This window comes from Thalassophryne amazonica, chromosome 21, assembly GCF_902500255.1.
Source record: "Thalassophryne amazonica chromosome 21, fThaAma1.1, whole genome shotgun sequence".
NCBI lineage: Eukaryota > Metazoa > Chordata > Actinopteri > Batrachoidiformes > Batrachoididae > Thalassophryne > Thalassophryne amazonica.
In genome coordinates, this window is record NC_047123.1 from 26,792,319 (window position 1) to 26,811,175 (window position 18,857).

The following is an 18,857-nucleotide window of genomic DNA, read 5'->3' on the forward strand; positions in this document are numbered from 1 at the left end:
AGCTAACTTAAAGAAATGCGTCTTTAGTTGCCTTCTAAAAGTATCTATACAATCCAGAGAACAAAGGGCACAGGGAAGCTCATTCCAGAGGCTAGGCGCCACCGCTTTAAAAGATCTGTCCCCGCGAGTTTTAAAACAGGTCTGAGGAACCATCAACAGGTTCTGATTGGACGACCTGAGGCTCCTGGAGGAAGCATAAGCCTGGATCAGGTCCCTGATTTACTCCGGTGCCTGTCCATGCAGAGCTCTAAAAGTCAATACCAGGATTTTGTAATGAATCCTGTAGGAGACAGGCAGCCAATGCAAAGTATTAAGAATAGGAGTAATATGGTCCCTCCTGCGGGTGCAGGTAAGCAGGTGCACAGCAGAATTTTGCACAACCTGCAGGCGGGCCATATTCTTCTTATTCAGACAGGTGAAAAGACTGTTACAATAATCCAAAAGTGATGAGACGAACGCATGAACAATCATCTCAAGCTCTTTAAGATTGTACAAATACACTCCAATTTAAGTTCTGATTAAAGACCATAAGAAACTAAGCTTAGGCATAGGAGTGTAATTAACAGAATACTAGATAGTACATATCTAGTACACTATTAATTAGTCCTGTCTAACAAATTAAAAAGGCCTTTCTGCAGACAAGGGAAAGCTGAAAAAAGCTTATTTAAAAGTTTTTATTTGAAATGACTTAAATACAAACAATATATATTTTTTTTCAATTTATGACAGTTCCTTTGTAAACAAAAGTGGCAGTCACTGGGTAGTCTGTCCATACTGAAGTGGCCGGGCAGCCAGTTGCGCCTGGACGAGGTCAGTCTTGGGAGCCATAGCGTTATATGCAGTTCCACCACCCACCCCCAAAAACAACACACACATGGACTCACACCCACTGCTTAAATCACAGATGCTACATTCTATTGTAGAGCAATAAATACTCAAAGGTGAACACAATGACAAGTGGGTAATGTAAGTTTGTACGAGTAACAGAATGAACCTAAGCTATCCAAAGTTATAGCCAGACATTTTGTATGCCAAAAAAAGAAAAAAAAAAGTGTAATCAAGATTTTTTTTTTTTTCCAAGATTTGTAAGGTCTCAGTTGGTTGATTTCGGAGATTGTTGAGCTTGACTCAGCAGCCAAAGACCCATTTACATCCTCAAAGTAATTTTTTTTTTTTTTTTGAAAATGGGCTTTGTTGCAGCGTGAGCAGTGATTCAGTCGCACACAGATTGAGGAGCTCCGGCTTGCTAAGAGATCGACTGAAAGAAAAAACACAGGTTTTATGTTTACCCCCAAAGAATAAAGTGTTTCTCTCCCAAGAAAGTGTATGTTGTATTTTTAATGCCATTTTGGACAATCGGCTTCTATTGGAATGTGCCACAATTGTAAAAAAGGTAAGAAATAAATGTATGTATACTTCTCACGTTGAATATGGACAATATTCTAAATACAACCATACGTAATCACTGCCTAGATCTGCCCTTGTCCCCAGCACATGTAGAGGATCAATGATTTTTAACATCCACCTCCATTCCAGCCTTTATTCATTTTTTTCTTCAAAATGTGGATCAGGCTTCAGAAAATGGAAGATGGCACTCTCTGGCATCTCCTACAAGTTCAACAGTCCAGCTGATGTTAGTTTTTTTTTGGGGGGGGGGGGGGGGGTGACCAACCTCAGCTGTGCCCCACAGGCAGAAGTGTCCAATATTTGACACCTCTACAGAAAAGTGTACAACAGAAAGCATCATTGGTCTGAAAAAAACATTGGTGCAGAGTGACTTTACCGTTATGTGCAAGAATAATTTCATGACAGTTCAACCAGGAGCACGTGTGTTGTGATTTGGAGAATGGAAATTGTTCTTATTACACCCTTCTGCCCTTTAAAACAAACAAAAAAGCCAGTATTATAATAGGTCCTCCAGTCCACAGTGTGTCACTCACACACACACGAGGTTATAAACATACAACACACGCGTATCTTGGAGTGCAGACACACTGTCTCATGAGTCAGACACACTGGCCTGGGTATGCATTCACAGAATCCTCTTCTGTCAGCAACAGGAAGTGACTGAATTAGTCTGTAGAAAAAGGAAACAAAGGGGCGGGGTTACAGTCCAGATTATAAAGTGGGGGAGGGGGGCCTTTGTGTATCGAAATCATCCGCTGTGATTGTGTGTGGCAGGCACGCCTTTGTTGCTCCTCGTTCACCGCTCGAGTGCCATTGTGGGTCAGTGGCATCCGTGTGGATCCGATCGCGCGAGTGCACGCATTCAGTCGTCCTCGTCATCATCCTCGCTCTCCTCGATGCCGTCGCTGTCCTCCTGCTCCTCGTCCTCCTCCTCCGTGTCGGGGATGTCCCACTGTGGGTGGTTGTCCATGATGGCCTTCGCTTCATGAACCTCCAGCTATGAAACAGCGAAGCAAAGACCGTCTTTAGTGCCGAAAGAACACAAACTGCTGTGGTCAGTGGAAGACTGCGTTCCCCACAACACCGTCAACATTACGAAAATATGCACCAGTTTGCAAAATCATGTTTTCAATCATCACTGCATCTTGTTGAATATGATCCATATTACCCATGAACTACCAAGAATGTGAAGTTTTTTTTAATCCATTAGTTCAAAACAGCAGTACTGCAGAGGTTTTCAATCGGAAAACCACACTAATCTAAGTTAGCAGGATATTCGCTGCCGATCTCACCAATGTCAACAGAATTATCAGGCTATATGTTGTGAAAAACAATTATTAGAGAAGTAAATGCTGCAGTGAACCCTGAAAACACACAGGCTACACAGAGCCCCCCCCCCCCTCACCTTCAGTGGTTTGATCTGATCCAGTCCCAGGTAGGAATCGGACCGGAGGATGACAGAATATTGGTAGTTGCCTGTTTTTGAGGGGGCTGGAAACTTCAACTCCACCTGAAGGAAAAATCACATACATGCCCAGTTTAAGCTGAAGACAGGAGCGCTCACCGCTTCCACAGCTGAGTGTCTGAAGGACGGATTCACTGATAGTGTTGATCTGGTTTACGTTATTCGCAAGCGGGGGGGGGGGGGGGGGGGGGGGTTCGGGGGGACAAAAAAACCATGCTTCTGATCGGGTATGCGTTTTTAAGCCACAGATCGGATCTTTTTCGGCTGAGGGGTTAAAAGACAAAAGTCATCAGGAGGTGACATATCCCCCCAGTCCCCACAATTCAGTAATACAAAGTGTCGGGGATCACCCAAGTACACACTTATGCTAAATATGAATAAAACTGGTCAACTGGTTCTTGAGATATCGCGCTAACAAGCAAAAACTGACAGACAAACATGCCGATCGCTATCCCAGCCTGTATTTCATACAGGGGGATTTAAAAAAAGAAGAGGACCAAAACTGGTTTAAGCTTTTAACCCTTTTTCAAAATGATGAGGATGTCTACATTATTTGGTGATAACTTTATAACTCTTTCTAAATAAATACATTAGCCCTACCCAAATTCATTTAGGTCAGTGGTCCTGCAGAGCAGATGTTTGGAAAAAGTTGGGAACACATGATTTCCTACAGTTCTGGACTATCCACAAGTTTGGCTGTGCATGCGCTTTGAGTGCAACGCTGTGATCTGTGGGATCATGGCTGCACAGCAAAGAGACAACACACACTTCGTCCTCAACTCTTAAATTTTGAGATTCTGTATTTTAGGATCCAGAAGTATGTTGAGTGCACTGCAAGAGGAACATAAGGCTGTTTTTAACAGGCAAGTGCACGATGTGCACGCGCAGCTTCTTTAACCTCCAATCAGACTGTGCTTTTACAGCAACTGCATTGAAATTAAAGCAGTTATATAGAGGTGTGTCCATCGTAAAACTTGTGCCAAATCAAGATGCAGATCCACCTCAGATGTGCTGTGGCAACCCCAAGTGAAAACAAGGGAAATGCAAAGGAAGCTATCACTTTATAAACACATCACCATGACACAAAATCATGCACTTAAGTGGTTGACATATGTGGCAGCGGAACCATGCAGGCGGGCCAAACGGACCACAGATCAACTACGATCCATTACACCACTCTTATTCAGCTACTCCAACTATCACGACAAAAAGGCGGCGGACACGAAAAGATAAAAAAAAAAAAAAAAAAATTCATTAATGACAAAATTACCAGGCTGCTGAGAGGCGTGGTGTCGTGGGCAATGAGAAATTACCCCGCCCCCCCGACAGGCAACTGACTGCAAAGATAAGAACTCTTGTCTCAGGCAGTGATTAATGTGGTGTGTAATTACATACAGCAAACAGCTAATTAGCAAAACAATTAAGCTAATTATTATTCAACATGTGAACGCAGTGGTAATTAGCTAGCCTGCTCTGTCAAAGAAAAATGTCATTTTTAACCATAAAAAAAAACTCCCAACTGTCACACATGCATAGACAACAGAAGGAACCATTAAAGCGACAGACTGATTAGATGTTATGATTCGGAGACGCGTCACCTCTTGCTATTATTCCTGTAATCCTACACAGATTTTTAGTTTTTTCCCCCGGCAAACCACGTTACTTGCAGTGGGGTAAAAACACACATCTTCATGCAAATATATTAGATTCTGCTACACTGAGATCTGCCATATTGGTGATCAATCATGACATGGATTGATTTTCCTGTTGGGCATTAACGCGGAGTCCAATCCTGCCAACGTATCAGTGTGTCTAGTCGGCAACACGTCCGATTGTGTTAATTAAAACCTCCAATTTGTGTGTTTAATTGAAAAGAGGGATGCAAGCGCACATAGAAGAGAGAACATGAAAGGGGGAAAAGTCATGAATCTAATTTTGATATATCCCATAAGGAGTCTCAGAGCAACACAATCTCACCTCTTCTGTGTCTTTTAGCGTGCACACATGGTAGGGCATGGACACGAGGGTCTGATCTCGGCGGTCTGCGATGTAGAGCCACCACCACTCCTGCTTCTCCTCTGGGAAGTAGAGGCTGTAGACGGGGTGGGTCACTTTGGACTTTGTCTCTAGCAGGGCCCGTTCCCGCCGCTGGATGCTCTGCTGCAGCGCCTCCCACTCCTTTTACAGAGGTGAGGACAGAGCAGGAGTAGGACAGGTATAATTTCAAGACCGTTTCAAAGAGTAATGAATGTTTTTAATTATAAAGAATACCCAGATATTCGAACTGAATGTGGGAAAAATCTTAAAACATACTAAATAAAGAACACATGAAATAAAATGGACACTCAGGCTCTGCTGACAAAAATTGTACTTAAGGTTGTGTTAAGGTGCCCAAACACACAACTTTAATCCATGCACATCGTCATCAAGATCCCACCCGCTGTGTTCCCACCTGGATGTCACACATTGTGCGCTGGACGCTGTGTCTATAAAATAATTTTGTGGCGGATTAATCATTTTCTCTGCGAGTTGGCTGTTGAAAACACCTCTAATTGCTTCCAGAATCACAGAGGGCTGTTCCAGCTGTAGCTGCAGCTTTTCTCTCTCTCGTGTGAGTGCTTAATGAGGCGCAGAAAGCATTTGGAACCCTCTAAAAAGATAATTATGTCATGTTTATATTGTAATGGCTTAGTAAAACACTTGCATGTTCACCCCCCTTCTTGTGTGTAGCTGTAAAAGTATGTTTATGATAGATTTAACATCTCGTAATAATCATTCAGACAAGCTGCTCTGATGCGGTGTGCTGACGCAATCACACGGTGTTTGTTTGCATAATGTTCATGTGAAGTTCACGTAATAATGCGTGATGAGATTTTGAACATTTTAAAATTCTCTTTGTGCACCGTTTACAACGGTTTACGACAGGTTTGAGCCTAGTTTACTCTCGTGCACGGCAAAGTCGTGCAAGTGTCAGGGGGCCTTTACACATACCACCCTGTACACATTGCTCTCACCTCCTCTCTTTCGGTTTAAGGACAAAAGAGGCTGAACTGTGGATTGGGGCTTTGACGGCAAGACTTATCCAAACTTGCAATTTGTGGATGGAATTATGCAGCTCAGTTGTAGACTATTATTATTATCACAAAGCAACACAGTATCTTCACCAGATTGACACTTTTGGAGATTCCTGACCTCTTCATCGTCGCCGCCCATCTCGTCCACCTCTGTGTCACTTTGTTTGTCGCTGTCTTCATCTCTCTCGCTGGGCGAGTCCTTGGCGGCCTCGCACTCGTCTGACTCGCTGCCTTTATCTGAGGCTTCGTCCTCTTCTTCTTTTACTACTGATGATGTTGCTGCTACAACTTCCTGTGACAGCATCGACGTCCAGGTTAAAATTTTTAAAATATGTGACAAATGAAATATTAATGTTTTCAGAGGAATTACGCACACTTTAAATCACTCACATTTCCAGCCACATTGCCATTGGCCTGTTTTGTCTTGACAGGCGCAGGATTCACCTTCTTTTTAGTTAATTTTTTCTTCTTGGACTTGGCTGTCTTTTTAGCTCCTTTATTTTTGTTCTGCCACACCTTTGTTTTGGCTTTGCTCGTGTCTCCTTGCTTTACGCACAGAAAAATCAAAGTTAGGGTAACAATTCAAGCTCGTGTGCACAAACCAGATCTAGACAGTCAATGCGTTTTTAGAAATGTGTGTGTGTGTCATACTCCTTCCTCTGGGCTGGCTGTCTCCTCCCCTGGACACGGTGACGTCGACTCCTGCTCTTTTTCAAACATCTCCTACACACACACACACACACACACACACACACACACATATTTAAAATAATGCTTTCCAGCAGTCAGCAAACAGCATACTCTAGTGGTCATTAGTGGAATTGCATGGTTCAGACGAGAACAAAATCAATTTACTTGCTGTGAAGTCGTCGTTCTAATAAGCCGATCACTTCTTACCGCCATCCATTTTCTGGTTAAGGTGACTGTCACCGTGACGATGGAGCCTGCTGTGATGTTATGGCTGTCTTCATCATCAAGGACTGCAGAGACACAGGGAGCAAAAATATAGGCATCAGCATTTTTGTGCATTTCACACCACATGGTGCTGTGTATTTGTGTGTGACTGGACTGACCCTGTAGTTTGGTGTCCATGGTGAGGTGAGGAAAGCTGCCCAAAACGGCCAGAACCTCATCATACTTTTCCTCTCCCAAGAAACGCAGCATATTCCGCCTGTCTGAGTCCTTGAGACTCACAAGGTCCTGGAGTGTCCGAACTTTATACTAGAGGAGGGGAAACATGGATTTTGATCATAACGCCTCATTGTCATCAGCCTGCACCAACAAACTATCTGGAAAACACTGAAAGCAGCGCACCCTGCGTTCAGACTCATCACCCAGTCTGTGAGACCTCCAGTACAGTAATCAGACAATTACGATTCTTGTAAATGACTCACTGGCACACAAGGTGCGCCTGGGAGTGGCTTCAGAGTCTGCCCTGAATCCACTCCACTTCTCTTTACACAAAAAGTGGGGAAAAACTCATTCATAGAGGGAGCTCAGAGAGCAAGTGGGAGAGTTAATAAATTAGAGCATTTTTACTGAAAATGAACCAGTGAATCAGAGAGAAAACAGGTGATTGTTTCATAGTGGTTACATTCTAATGCACAAACAGGAACACTGCACAATCCTGTGAAAAGAGATTAGTGTGAATGTTGCCGGAGTACAAGCGTCTTCCTCCTGTCTGCTGTGGCCACTCTGCTCATGCATATTTGTGTATGAAGCTCAACTCCACCCTCGACTCAACAGACAGACCTGAAATTGCATGCACTTGCACAGCAGATGTATTTAGGTAGGATATCTTTTTTTCTACTTATTGCTGACATGCTATTTTTTTAAACTGCATATTTGCAGCATTTCTGCACAAAATATCATTTGTACTATGTGAAATATCTCCGCGTAATGGTCATTAATAAAGTAGCAGCTGAGATGCATTTGCTATAGCGGTGCTTTAATCCATTTATTAGAGCTTGATCTATAAATCAGCAAGCCAGTATAATGGGCCGATATGAGCTACTTGCAGTACTGCTGTTTCAAATGGCAGATGAAGATGGAAGGTCAGCTATGGTGTTGTCATTTCATAGTTTATCCACCAGATGACTGCTGCTCCATGTTTTGTCAACATTTGTAGAACAGCACAATCAGCTGACAGAAGATGACTGAGCAGCACAGAGGTTGCATGTGTTCATGAAAAGCTATGTGTGAAATTAAGAGGGTTCAATTCAGTGGCGTCTCTACAGTAATAATGTAACAATAATAAGAAAGCGGATGTAGATTTTACAGATGTAGTTGACCTGCATGTGCGGAATCTCTCGGCATATGTTCAGGTTATCAACATAGCACTGTTAAATAGAGGTGTGGGGGATGAACGGCATATAGAGTCCACTTGTATGGATTCTGTTTAGAGCAAAGTAGGGGGCTTTTACAACCTCCCCTTGTCACACAGATCTAATTAGTGGGTACCTTCTTGGATATGCAGTAGCGGAGGTGCTCCTCCTCAAAGTGGGGTAGCTGCAGCAGCGGAGACTTTGACTCCTGCAGGCCCTGAACTATCATCTGGGTCAGCTTCATACAATTCTCTATGGTCACTAGGCGAGGTGCGTGGAAACCTGGAAGGCAGGCACACACACACAGATATTTGCTTTCAAAAACCTGGAATAACATTTTGTTCCTAAAAACACCAAAATAAAAAGTAAAATCACAACTTTTGCGCTTTGCAAATTTTAAGTGTGTATGTGTGTACCTCCTCTGCTGTTTGCCATCATGGTTAGCTGACAGCCCACATTAATCATCTCCTGGAGCAGAGCTGGAGTCTTCTTCACCACAAACCTCTGGTCTGAAACACAAAAGGATACCTGACCCATGCTTCCTCACTCACACATCTTCAACTGCTAATCCAGGATCAGGTCGCAGGGGCAACAGCTCCATCAGGAGACCCCAAACCTCCCTCTGCCGGGCCACATTTAGCACCTGTGACTGGGGGATCCCAAGGTGTTTCCCAGGGCAGTGTGGAGATATAATCTCTCCACCTAGTCCTGGCTCTCCTCCCAGCTGGATGTGCCAGGAACACCTCCCTAGGGAGGTGCCACTATTTCAATAGATCAAACAGAAATCTGAATTAAAAAAATGGTCTGAACATTACTGGGATCAGATGGAGCTGTTTTACAGTGACTAAAGTGTGTTTTAGTCTCTAGTAAATGAAGGCTGCCCTGAACACACCACATCACTGTAACTAAACAGTTATGCTGGCTTGATATGACGAGAGTACAAGAGTGATAAGAAAAATGGGAATCAAACACCTGCAATGATCCCAGGAAAGATGTGATTTCATGCTGGCCCACATGTTCATGAGTCGCTAATTAACAAACCTTGGCATGAACGTCACCTGTCTAATTTTCATTTATGTGCCCCATTTCTACCATCAATGTGTAAACAAAGAGTGATTTCATATTCTGAATCCAATGCATCTGACCGTAACAAGACAAAAATTTATCTTCAACTTGCATAATTTCGTGTCAGTGAGTTTTTGGGTTGGCTGAAATTACCACACAACACTTTAATGACTGCAGCTGCTACCTCACTAAAGCAAGGATTGTGCAATTTATTTATTTTAAACTTCATAGCTCCATTCACAACATTTCATGAGGTCATTTTACCATTTTTGGAAGAGGTCATGGCCATGACTGTTGCTTTGGAGTAAACAGAATGAAAGCTAAACTAGCCAACTCACTGTGTATTGCATGCACAAACAAAATCCAACAGTTTATCAACAGTAAGCAAAAGATCAGGAAAATCTGATTTCCACCTTTCACCAAAGATCATCAAGTAGGTTTAAAAATTTCAAGCCCTACCTTCCTCCAGTTCTTCGGAGACGTCCATGCGTGCCAAGTGAGAAAGCACGAGAACCCTGGCTTTCAAACTGTAAGGGTAACAGAAAGGAGGTTCCTTCTTCTTGACATTTATATTTCCCAATTCACGAATCAACTGCAAGAAAGGTAGGAGAGACAGCCATCAGCATGAAGCACTTGGGCCCACTCGAACAGGCCAAATGGAACATTTTTACTTGTGCTATAGAAAAATGGAGTTGTCCTACAATGGCAGGTAAATAAAGGAATTAAACAAATTAAAATAATTAATTTTAACTTAATATTAATCTAAAAGACAACAACAGAAGAAAACCTTACTGCTCTGCATGCTATTTGGCCTTGAGCTTGTAATATCCTAGTAAGCTTACAATACAGTATTTGGCTGTTAAATGTCAGTAGTTACTAGTGAGCTGTTAAATGGTGCTTCAAGTAATGAACCTTTTGGTGAAGTAATTGGCCGAGAGGCTCGCTAACTTTTGAAGCCTCAACAATTCATTCAGTTTCTCAACCAAGCGAAGCCTTGATGCTTCCACAGGGTTTTGTCTTACCATCATTACTTCATGTTTGCCGTTTTGTAAAATGCAGTAATAGTAGTTATTGGGAGAAATTCCATCTTCTCAGACACGCCACAATTACACACACCGTTAGCAGTTTCGTAAGTATGCATTGTCCTCACCGATTTTCTAGTTGGCCCAGACATGTATAAAGATTAAACCATGTAAAAGGTTAAATTTGATGTGCAAATCAGGTTTAGCAGTCCAAAAAATGAGCTACCACTTCAATAAGGCACAGCCTCTCTTGTCCTCAATCAGATGCAAATTTCTTGCTGACATCTCTGAAAGTTGAACACATTTTCATCTCAAACTGATGTAAGGTACGAAACCTACCTGTGGCACTTCAATGTTGTCTGTGGGTCGTATGGTGGCTTCTTTATTGCTGCGAGGATCAAACTCAAAAGCTGCTGTCAACACCATGACCAGCCCTAGAGGGCAAAATGAGCAAGTAAACAAATAAATATGACAGTCCATAGCCATTTTTACCAATACTATTTTCTTAGTGTGTTGCAGTTTATCTTTACGGGTGACGCTGTAGTGTGATGAGGGAGACTCACGCTTCATGTTCATGTTTGGCGTCTTGTACATAAAATGCATGAAGAGCTGTGTTGTGTTGATGAGGATCTGATCTCCACTGTAGCGGATGGAGCGATACCACCACGTGCCCTGAAACCCAGATGGATTATAAACATGGCAACAGAAAGTAGATACATACCAGAGTAAAACGTGTGGCATTTAAAAACCTCATTATGAATCATAATGAGGACTTACCACGACAACAGGAAGGATGACCATGAAGGCTAGTCCATATACCAACAGGACCTAGAGAGAAACCGCATCTGACTTTTGTGTGTAGCCAACAACAGATCAGAAGTAATATTAATTACAGGCAATGACCAACTGACATATCGCTAACGAATTCAATACAGGTTTTCGGACTGCGTATTCAAGAGGGCAGAGGCCTAAAAATAAATAAATACATATATACCACCCCCCACAACTCAAGTTATACCAATTAATGAATTATACCAGCATAGAGTTCTTCTGGTCCACGATCCAGGCAGGCAGGGCAATACCAAAACTGGTTGCTAGAAAGGGAAATAAGTAAGAAGAAAAAGGATTAAAAAAACAATACAATACCCGAGGGACTAAGCTGTGCCAATAATATATAATAACATATGCCAACTGCAGGAACAAATCTTGTAGGTTTAAATTACCCCCTGGACCATCTGGGTTGCCATACATCTCCCAGTTCTGCCGTGATTGCTCATTCGTCAGACTGTCAAAAAAAAAGGAGTGGTTGAAAAAAAAAAAAAAAAAAAAGTAACTACAAATGCAACCACAGAGTTGTAAAATGTGACATCAACAATGAATTTTTAAACTTCATCACTGTCAACGTGATGACCAAAAAACGTAAGTGACACTTACGCGGCATAAGCTTTGGCAATTCTCATAAAAGTAGCCTCATCACCACCTTTGTCAGGGTGGAATTTGAGTGACAGTAAACGGTATTGCTTCTTTATTTCAGACAGAGATGCACCCTGAAAACAGAAATATAGCATAATTACAGACTGCTCAGCACATCAGACATAACATACAGATGGTTGAGACAACTGCATGTTTTATGTGTTTACCGGGTCCAAGCTGAGGACTTCATAAGGATTGTACTCCTGGTACTCTCTGTCCAGCTTTGACACTTTGTAGGCTAGCAGCAGAAACACAACCCACCCAAATAACAAGGCAGCTTTTCTGCAAAAGTCAACACAAATGGGGGGTTACACATAAAGGTCTGTTCTGTGTCTCACGTTAGATACATTGCATCCATAAAATATTCACAGCTTTCACTTTTTCCACATTTTCTTATGTTTCAGCTTTATTCCAAAATGGAAGAAATTATTATTTTCTTACAACACCCCATAATGACAACATGAAAACAGTTTTTTTTGGGCAAATTTATTAAAAATAATAAAAAAAAAACCTAATGTAAATCACATGTATTCCTACCCTCTGCTCAGTACTTTGTTGATGTACCTTTCCTTTGGCAGCAATTACAGCCTCAAGTCTTCTTGAATATGATGCCACAATCTTGGTGCACCTATCTTCTGGTAGTTTTGCCGTTTCCTCATTGCAGCACCTCTCAAGCTCCACCAGGTTTGATGGGGAGACTTGGTGAACAGCCATTTTCAGATCATTCCAGAGATGTTCAATGGGATTCAGGTTTAGGCTCTGGCTGGGCTACTCAAGGACATTCATACAGTTGTCCTGAAGCCACTCCTTTGCTTAGGGTCAAATTGTCCTGCTGAAAGATGTCTCTGTACATTGCTGCTTCCACCTTTCCCTCAATCCTGACTAGTCTCACAGTTCCTGCTGCTGAAAAACATCCCCACAGCATGATGCTACCACCACCATGCTTCACTGTAGGGATGGTGCCTGGTTTCCTCCAAACGTGATGCCTGGAATTCACGCCAAAGAGTTCAATCTTTGTCTCATCAGACCACAGAATTTTGTTTCTCATGGTTTGAGAGTTCTTCAGGGGCCTTTTGGCAAACTCCAGGTGGACTGCCATGTGCTTTTTACTAAGGAGTAGCTTCTGTCTGCCCACTCTACCATACAGTCTGATTGGTGGATTGCTGTAGAGATGGCTGTCCTTCTGGAAGGTTCTCCTCTCTCCACAGAGGAATGCTGGAGTGACCATCAGGTTATTGGCCACATCCCTGCCTAAAGCCCTTCTCCCCTAATTGCTCAGTTTTAACAGGCGTCCAGCTTTTTAGGAAGAGTCCTGATGGATCTCAACTTCTTCCATTTATGGATGATGGTCACTGTGCTCATTGGGACTTCAACGCAGCAGAAATGTTTCTGTATCCTTCCCCAGATTTGTGCCTCAAGACAATCTTGTCTCAGAGGTCTACAGACAATTCCTTTGACTTCATGCTTGGTTTGTGCTCTGACATGCACTGCCAACTGTGGGACCTTATATGTAAACAGGTGTGTGCTTTTCCAAATCATGTCCAATTAATTGAATTTACCCCAGGTGGACTCCATTTAAGTTGTAGAAACATCTCAAGGATGATCAGTGGAAACAGGATGGACCTGACCTCAATTTTGAGCTTCATGGCAAAGGCTGTGAATACATGTGATTTCTTAGTTTTATTGTTTTTAAATAAATTTGCAAAAATATCAAAAACTGTTTCTACATTATTATTATGGGGTATTGTATGTATCCATTTTGGAATAAAGCTGTAACATAACAAAAATGTGGAAAAAGTGAAGCGCCGTGAATACTTTCCAGATGCACTATAGAAAGAAAACAATGTAGCTCTCAGCACTGATTACAAGCAACTTGTCTAACATTTCTGTTATTTGATATTGATAGGGAGATACTGGATTTGGACTTGTTTCTATGACAATGGCAAAGCCCCACGGCCTGCGTTGCAGCATCTGTTGCCATAACAACCACTCACACAAGCCGATGCTGTCCCAAAGCATAAAAATACAAGAGGAAATCCTGCAAAAAACATCACTGTTATACTCTCAATGTAACAGGGACAAGAAGTGGGTACACCATGCAAATAAACAATTCATGACTTTTGAGAAATGGGTTGTAGGTAGTTTTTACAGAAATGCAGGAACAGAGTGGGAGCATTAGGAAGATAAGCCTAAAAAAAGCAGACATGGAACAAAAAGACACCCAGAAAAGAAATATTGTGCCAAGGAAGCATGGCGGTGAGGACAAAATCAGTGAGATGCTCAACACTACAAATCAATGAAATTTATGGGGCAGGAGGCATAAAGCGTTTCAAAATCAAGAAAGCAAAGGAAATAAAAAGGCCAAAATTAAAACAAATAAATATTATAACAGTGTGAGGTGCTGTGAATACTTTCTGAATGCGCTGTACAGCCTGTAGAACTAAAAAGCCCTGTCCATGAAGGTCATGACTCCATAAGCTTGTCTCAAGCATCTCTTAATTTCAAAGGCCGAGCAACCAGAGACAAGAACATCAGTATTGGGATAAGGACGACACTTTCACCACGCACGCACACTTCTGGTGACCGAGTCCAGGAATTCTCATCAAAGCCTCACCCAAGGTTAGAAAACCTTTCTATGCCAACAAAAACAGCTCAACCACAAATGACCCACGTCATTTAAAAAATCTCCACATTTCATTCCCTGTTCTTCCCACTAAAACATTTTTCCCCACAATCACAACTGTTAGAAATGTAACAGAAATCCACATTTTACTAAGTGGTGAAAAATGAAAAACAGCTTTACACACTGAACTGTAAATGACGTACAGCGTGGCACTGTGGGAGTCTCTCTGGGCTGCACTGAGCTACATACTGCCACACAACACAGATTTTGACCACTTATAGATGAGCAGGAGATCATTTACTATGCGTGTATGATGATTTGCAAAACACTATTTCACAAGTAGAAAACTAGAAAAAAAAAAAACATTCAATTTGTTGCAACGTTAATGCAGTCATGTATGATGTAATCTTCTGAGGCATATTAGTGGTATAAGGCACCTTCAAGTGTATTCAAGCAATATATTAAAGCACTTTTAAGGCAAAAAAAAATAAAAAAAAATGCACATCTCCTCTGAGCTGAAAAGCTCAATTAAGTGTATCGTTTCCTCTTCAAAACCTCTGCTAGCTAACAGTGTGGGGAGCGGGGCTGAGCTTTGAAAGTACAAAAATACTACAAAAGCAGAGGACATGGTGACAGCTGACAACAAAGTACAAGGCAGAAAGCAAGCAAAACATCCACAGATGAAACATACAATCCCAATCCTCATTCTTCAGACTATTTTGATCTTTTCTAAATTTAGGCAAGTAGCTTTTTTTTGCCCCCACTTAAAATGGATACACTCAAAAATCCCCTGTAGACATTACTACTACACTGGAATTACATGTGTATTAGGGTATCATGGTATACCAGTTTGATGCATGGTACGCTTTTTGAGTGACAAGTTGTGTTCATCCGTCTTATTTTCACAATGAAAACACAGATCCTGTTCCAATTTCACTGACTCACTTTAGTGTAGGGATGATGCTCTGCTGTGATTTCATCAACCTGAGTCGATACCACAGGCATCTGCCGTGTACCCTCCGCAGGCTCTTCAGCCGCAGTTGTTCTGGGGGTAGACAGAGAAGCAGATATGTGTAGTTTATCAAACTGTTGAAACATTTCTCAAACAGTGAAGCTGTCAAACCAGTTAGTCACTCATCAACCACCAACTTGCAATGGCTTAGCGCAGAATGGTATCGAAAGAAAAAGAAGGCCACTAATGTTAGACCAACTGCATAATCAGAAGTTTTAAAAAGCTTCTTTGCATTTCAATGTCAAGTCAATATATATAAGTTGGGGTACTATCGCTGCTACCACATGCTTGAAATTACATTTTTTGCTAATTCGGTTGGCACAAGAAGTTGTTTACTGTGAAGATATGAAGAAGTGCCTATAGGTCCAGAGTCCATCCAAATGTATCTTTTTATTTACATATGCAGCACAGTGCAGGTAGCTGTCGAGAGCGATCCTCCAATCAAGGATCAGGAGTTCACATCCTGGTCACTCTCATGCATTCATGTGTGCTGGCTGCAGCTGTTAATTATTTACAGGTCAGTGGTCATCTAGCACCACTAACCATCTCTCTCCACTACCCCACTCACCATCCTATAATACCAAACTTGCCCCACTCAATTACTAAGTTACCCCATGTAATGACCAAGTCACCCCATTGAATAGCTAAAGAAGAATAACAATATAAGGACTAGCTATAAATTTCAAAAGTTACTGTCAAAATTGTTATTGAACATGAATGTTGCTCTTCTTACACTATGTACAGGCTCAAAAGACATCATCATACATCTCCCAAGGTTTTCAGCAAGTTGATATTGTTACAAACAACCTTGATAAATTGGCTATACTAAAACACGAGATGGACGAAATGGAGTGAAATGGGGACTGCTAATTACGAAATGGGGAAAAAAATGTTAATGAAATGGTGCAAAATTGAGCGAAATGGAAATAACAGCTGTCTCTGCTTAAAGCAGGGCGCCCACTGATAGCCTGCTGATGATCAGTGATAACATCCAAAATGGGATCAAATGTGCTGCCACCTAGTAACAATTACCAATAATCAGTAAAATGGGATGAAATGCTGGTACTGGCTTCTGTGATAGATTGTGGCATTAAGCATATTTTATTATGTGAGTAATCCAAGATATAATGTTTGTTTTGTCATAACTGAGTGCATATAATGAAATGTACCATAATTTTAGGCCCCATTTAGCTCCATTTTCATATGGTTCTTGATAGATAGATAAACTGTATCATATATTTGTGAATTTTGGACATCTTTAAATTCATGCAACAAACTGTAAGGTTTACAAATGAATGCCGGAACAACTCTGGTATGTGTTATAATTTGTATGGTTTCTGGCCAAGAACAGCAGCCTGTTAATTAAATTTAAAAAAAAAAGAAAATTGTTTATCACTCTGGTGTCAAATTACATACTAAAGATGTTTTCAACTAAAAATTGTTCAAGAATTCTACGTCTTTAACTGTATTTTATGTATTATTATTATTATTATTATTATTATATACAAGCTATGATTATTAGTATCATAAATGGTAATAGCAGTAAAATAGTTATTCTGCCTTCGGTATTATTTTGCATATTTCTGCTGAGGACCTATAAAACCTGCTTGTTCCTGTTGTCTTAGGCAATTTTTGTTTCATGCACATTGTGTACGTTACTTTTATTATGCCTGTCAAGGACATAATAAAATCAGCAAAGTTTATTTATTTATTTGTCTGTATGTTTGCAGGATTACGTCAAATCTGCTGCACAGATTTTGATGAAATTTTCACCACAGATAGGCATGGAAGACACCACTGAATTTTGGAGGTGATGCATATCCAGATTCTGAATCAAGATTTCACTTGATATTGGTTTTGAAGGATTATGTCAAAACTACTTCACGGATTCTCACCAAATTTGCACCACAGATAGATATTAGGGCATGGAAAACTCTACTGAATTTGGGAGGTGATCCGGACGTCAGAAATCTTGGTTTGCTCTTGTTGCCAAATAAAATCAAATGACTAGCAGAGGAGCTAGTACCCTTTTGTGCTAACAAAAGTAAAAATCTAGCATGCTTTTTTTTTTAAATATATACACATATTTCAACAGGACCAAACGGAACAACATAACGCCATGCAATAATTAAAACAAACGCACAGATTTACGCATTTTACGTTACTTTGCTTAAAGTTGTGACCTTCTGAGGTTGTCAGCTCTTCGCTTGGCTAAGTTAGCTTAATGTTTACCTGCTGTACTTACTGTGACACAGCACCCGATTTAATGTTTACCATCTCTTATTAACTTAAAGTACGGCAGATGGCACAGCTTAAAGATCTTAGTGTTCACGGAGGAGTGGAAATCACACACCAGCTAGTTAGTAGACTGCTAAGTTAGCACTCAGCTAGCTGTAGGGCCTTACCTGCATTCTGATCCCGGGGCCAGATGTAATATGTGGCCGGAATCACAATAAGGCCCACGAAGGACGTTAGAAAATAGAAAAAGGTGTTGCCGCTGTCGTCGTACTGGAACTGTTGTCCGGCCATTTCGCGGCAGCGTTTGGGTCTCTCCTCTTTTCCGACCCTTTAAGCCCAAAGTGTGCTACTGAGGGTTAGCCCGTCAGCTAGCACCCAGCAGCGATCATCGGTGTACGTGGAGTACGCATGCGCAATGAAACTTCCGTCTTCTTCTTTTGCTATCTAGTGGGTAGCTCATTCGAAGAGTTTAGTTGGTCTCTACTGCCACCTTCTGTCGCTTCCACGCATACTCACCGTACCAAAAACGTTTTTATACGAATGCCAATAATTCTAAATGGATAAGTCGAATGAAAGACATCGACAGTCGCACTTTCTCAAGTTATTGGTACAACTTTGCAAGGAACAGAGAATTAAAAAACATTTCTTTTACAGGTGTAGTAAAATAAAATTCCTTTTGGCTTCTGCCTTTTTCCTTTGGGGTTGCTACAGCTAACCCGACACATCATATTTTAAACATTCTCCAAATCTTAAACACTATTTTATTGCACTCGCTTACAAACTATTGCATTCATGCTTTTATTAAGCTTAAATGCAGTAACCATCATAAGCAACTATTATAAACAGTGCACTAATAATGGTTTGATGCTTTTCCATGATCTGACAACAAATAAGGTTTATCCATGCTGAACTGACACAAACTGTATTCAGCAAAGATGCAATGAGTTTTCAAACTGCAGAAGCGGGTGTTATATATTTATATATATTATTTACAGGTATTCACGCGCGCGCTCGCACACACACACACACACACATATATATATATATATATATATATATATATATATATATGTGTGTGTGTGTGTGTGTGGCGACATCATTATATTTTTTTGGTTTATCTATTTGTTTGATTGTTAGTAGGATGTAAATTAAAC

The 18,857-nt window shown here is 41.2% G+C and overlaps 1 protein-coding gene across 2 annotated transcripts; it reads right to left on the bottom strand.

Annotated features, from left to right (window-relative positions):
* Positions 1 to 671: 671 nt before the first annotated feature.
* Positions 672 to 18,104, bottom strand: sec63 (SEC63 homolog, protein translocation regulator). Of its 2 annotated transcripts, none has more exons than XM_034161960.1 (20): positions 17,871 to 18,104; positions 15,399 to 15,498; positions 11,998 to 12,112; positions 11,792 to 11,904; positions 11,581 to 11,642; positions 11,393 to 11,451; positions 11,135 to 11,185; positions 10,921 to 11,029; positions 10,697 to 10,791; positions 9,795 to 9,927; positions 8,687 to 8,779; positions 8,407 to 8,552; positions 7,020 to 7,167; positions 6,844 to 6,926; positions 6,598 to 6,669; positions 6,337 to 6,492; positions 6,065 to 6,238; positions 4,850 to 5,050; positions 2,813 to 2,917; positions 672 to 2,404 (listed from the first exon to the last, which is right to left on the bottom strand). In XM_034161960.1, exons 1-20 carry the CDS (start codon positions 17,992 to 17,994, stop codon positions 2,270 to 2,272), a joined length of 2,274 nt encoding a protein of 757 aa, XP_034017851.1. In that variant the 5' UTR covers positions 17,995 to 18,104; the 3' UTR covers positions 672 to 2,269. The 2 variants fall into 2 exon arrangements, with proteins under 2 accessions (XP_034017851.1, XP_034017850.1); XM_034161959.1 differs by having other exon boundaries at positions 6,802 to 6,926.
* Between the last annotated feature and the right edge of the window lie 753 nt (positions 18,105 to 18,857).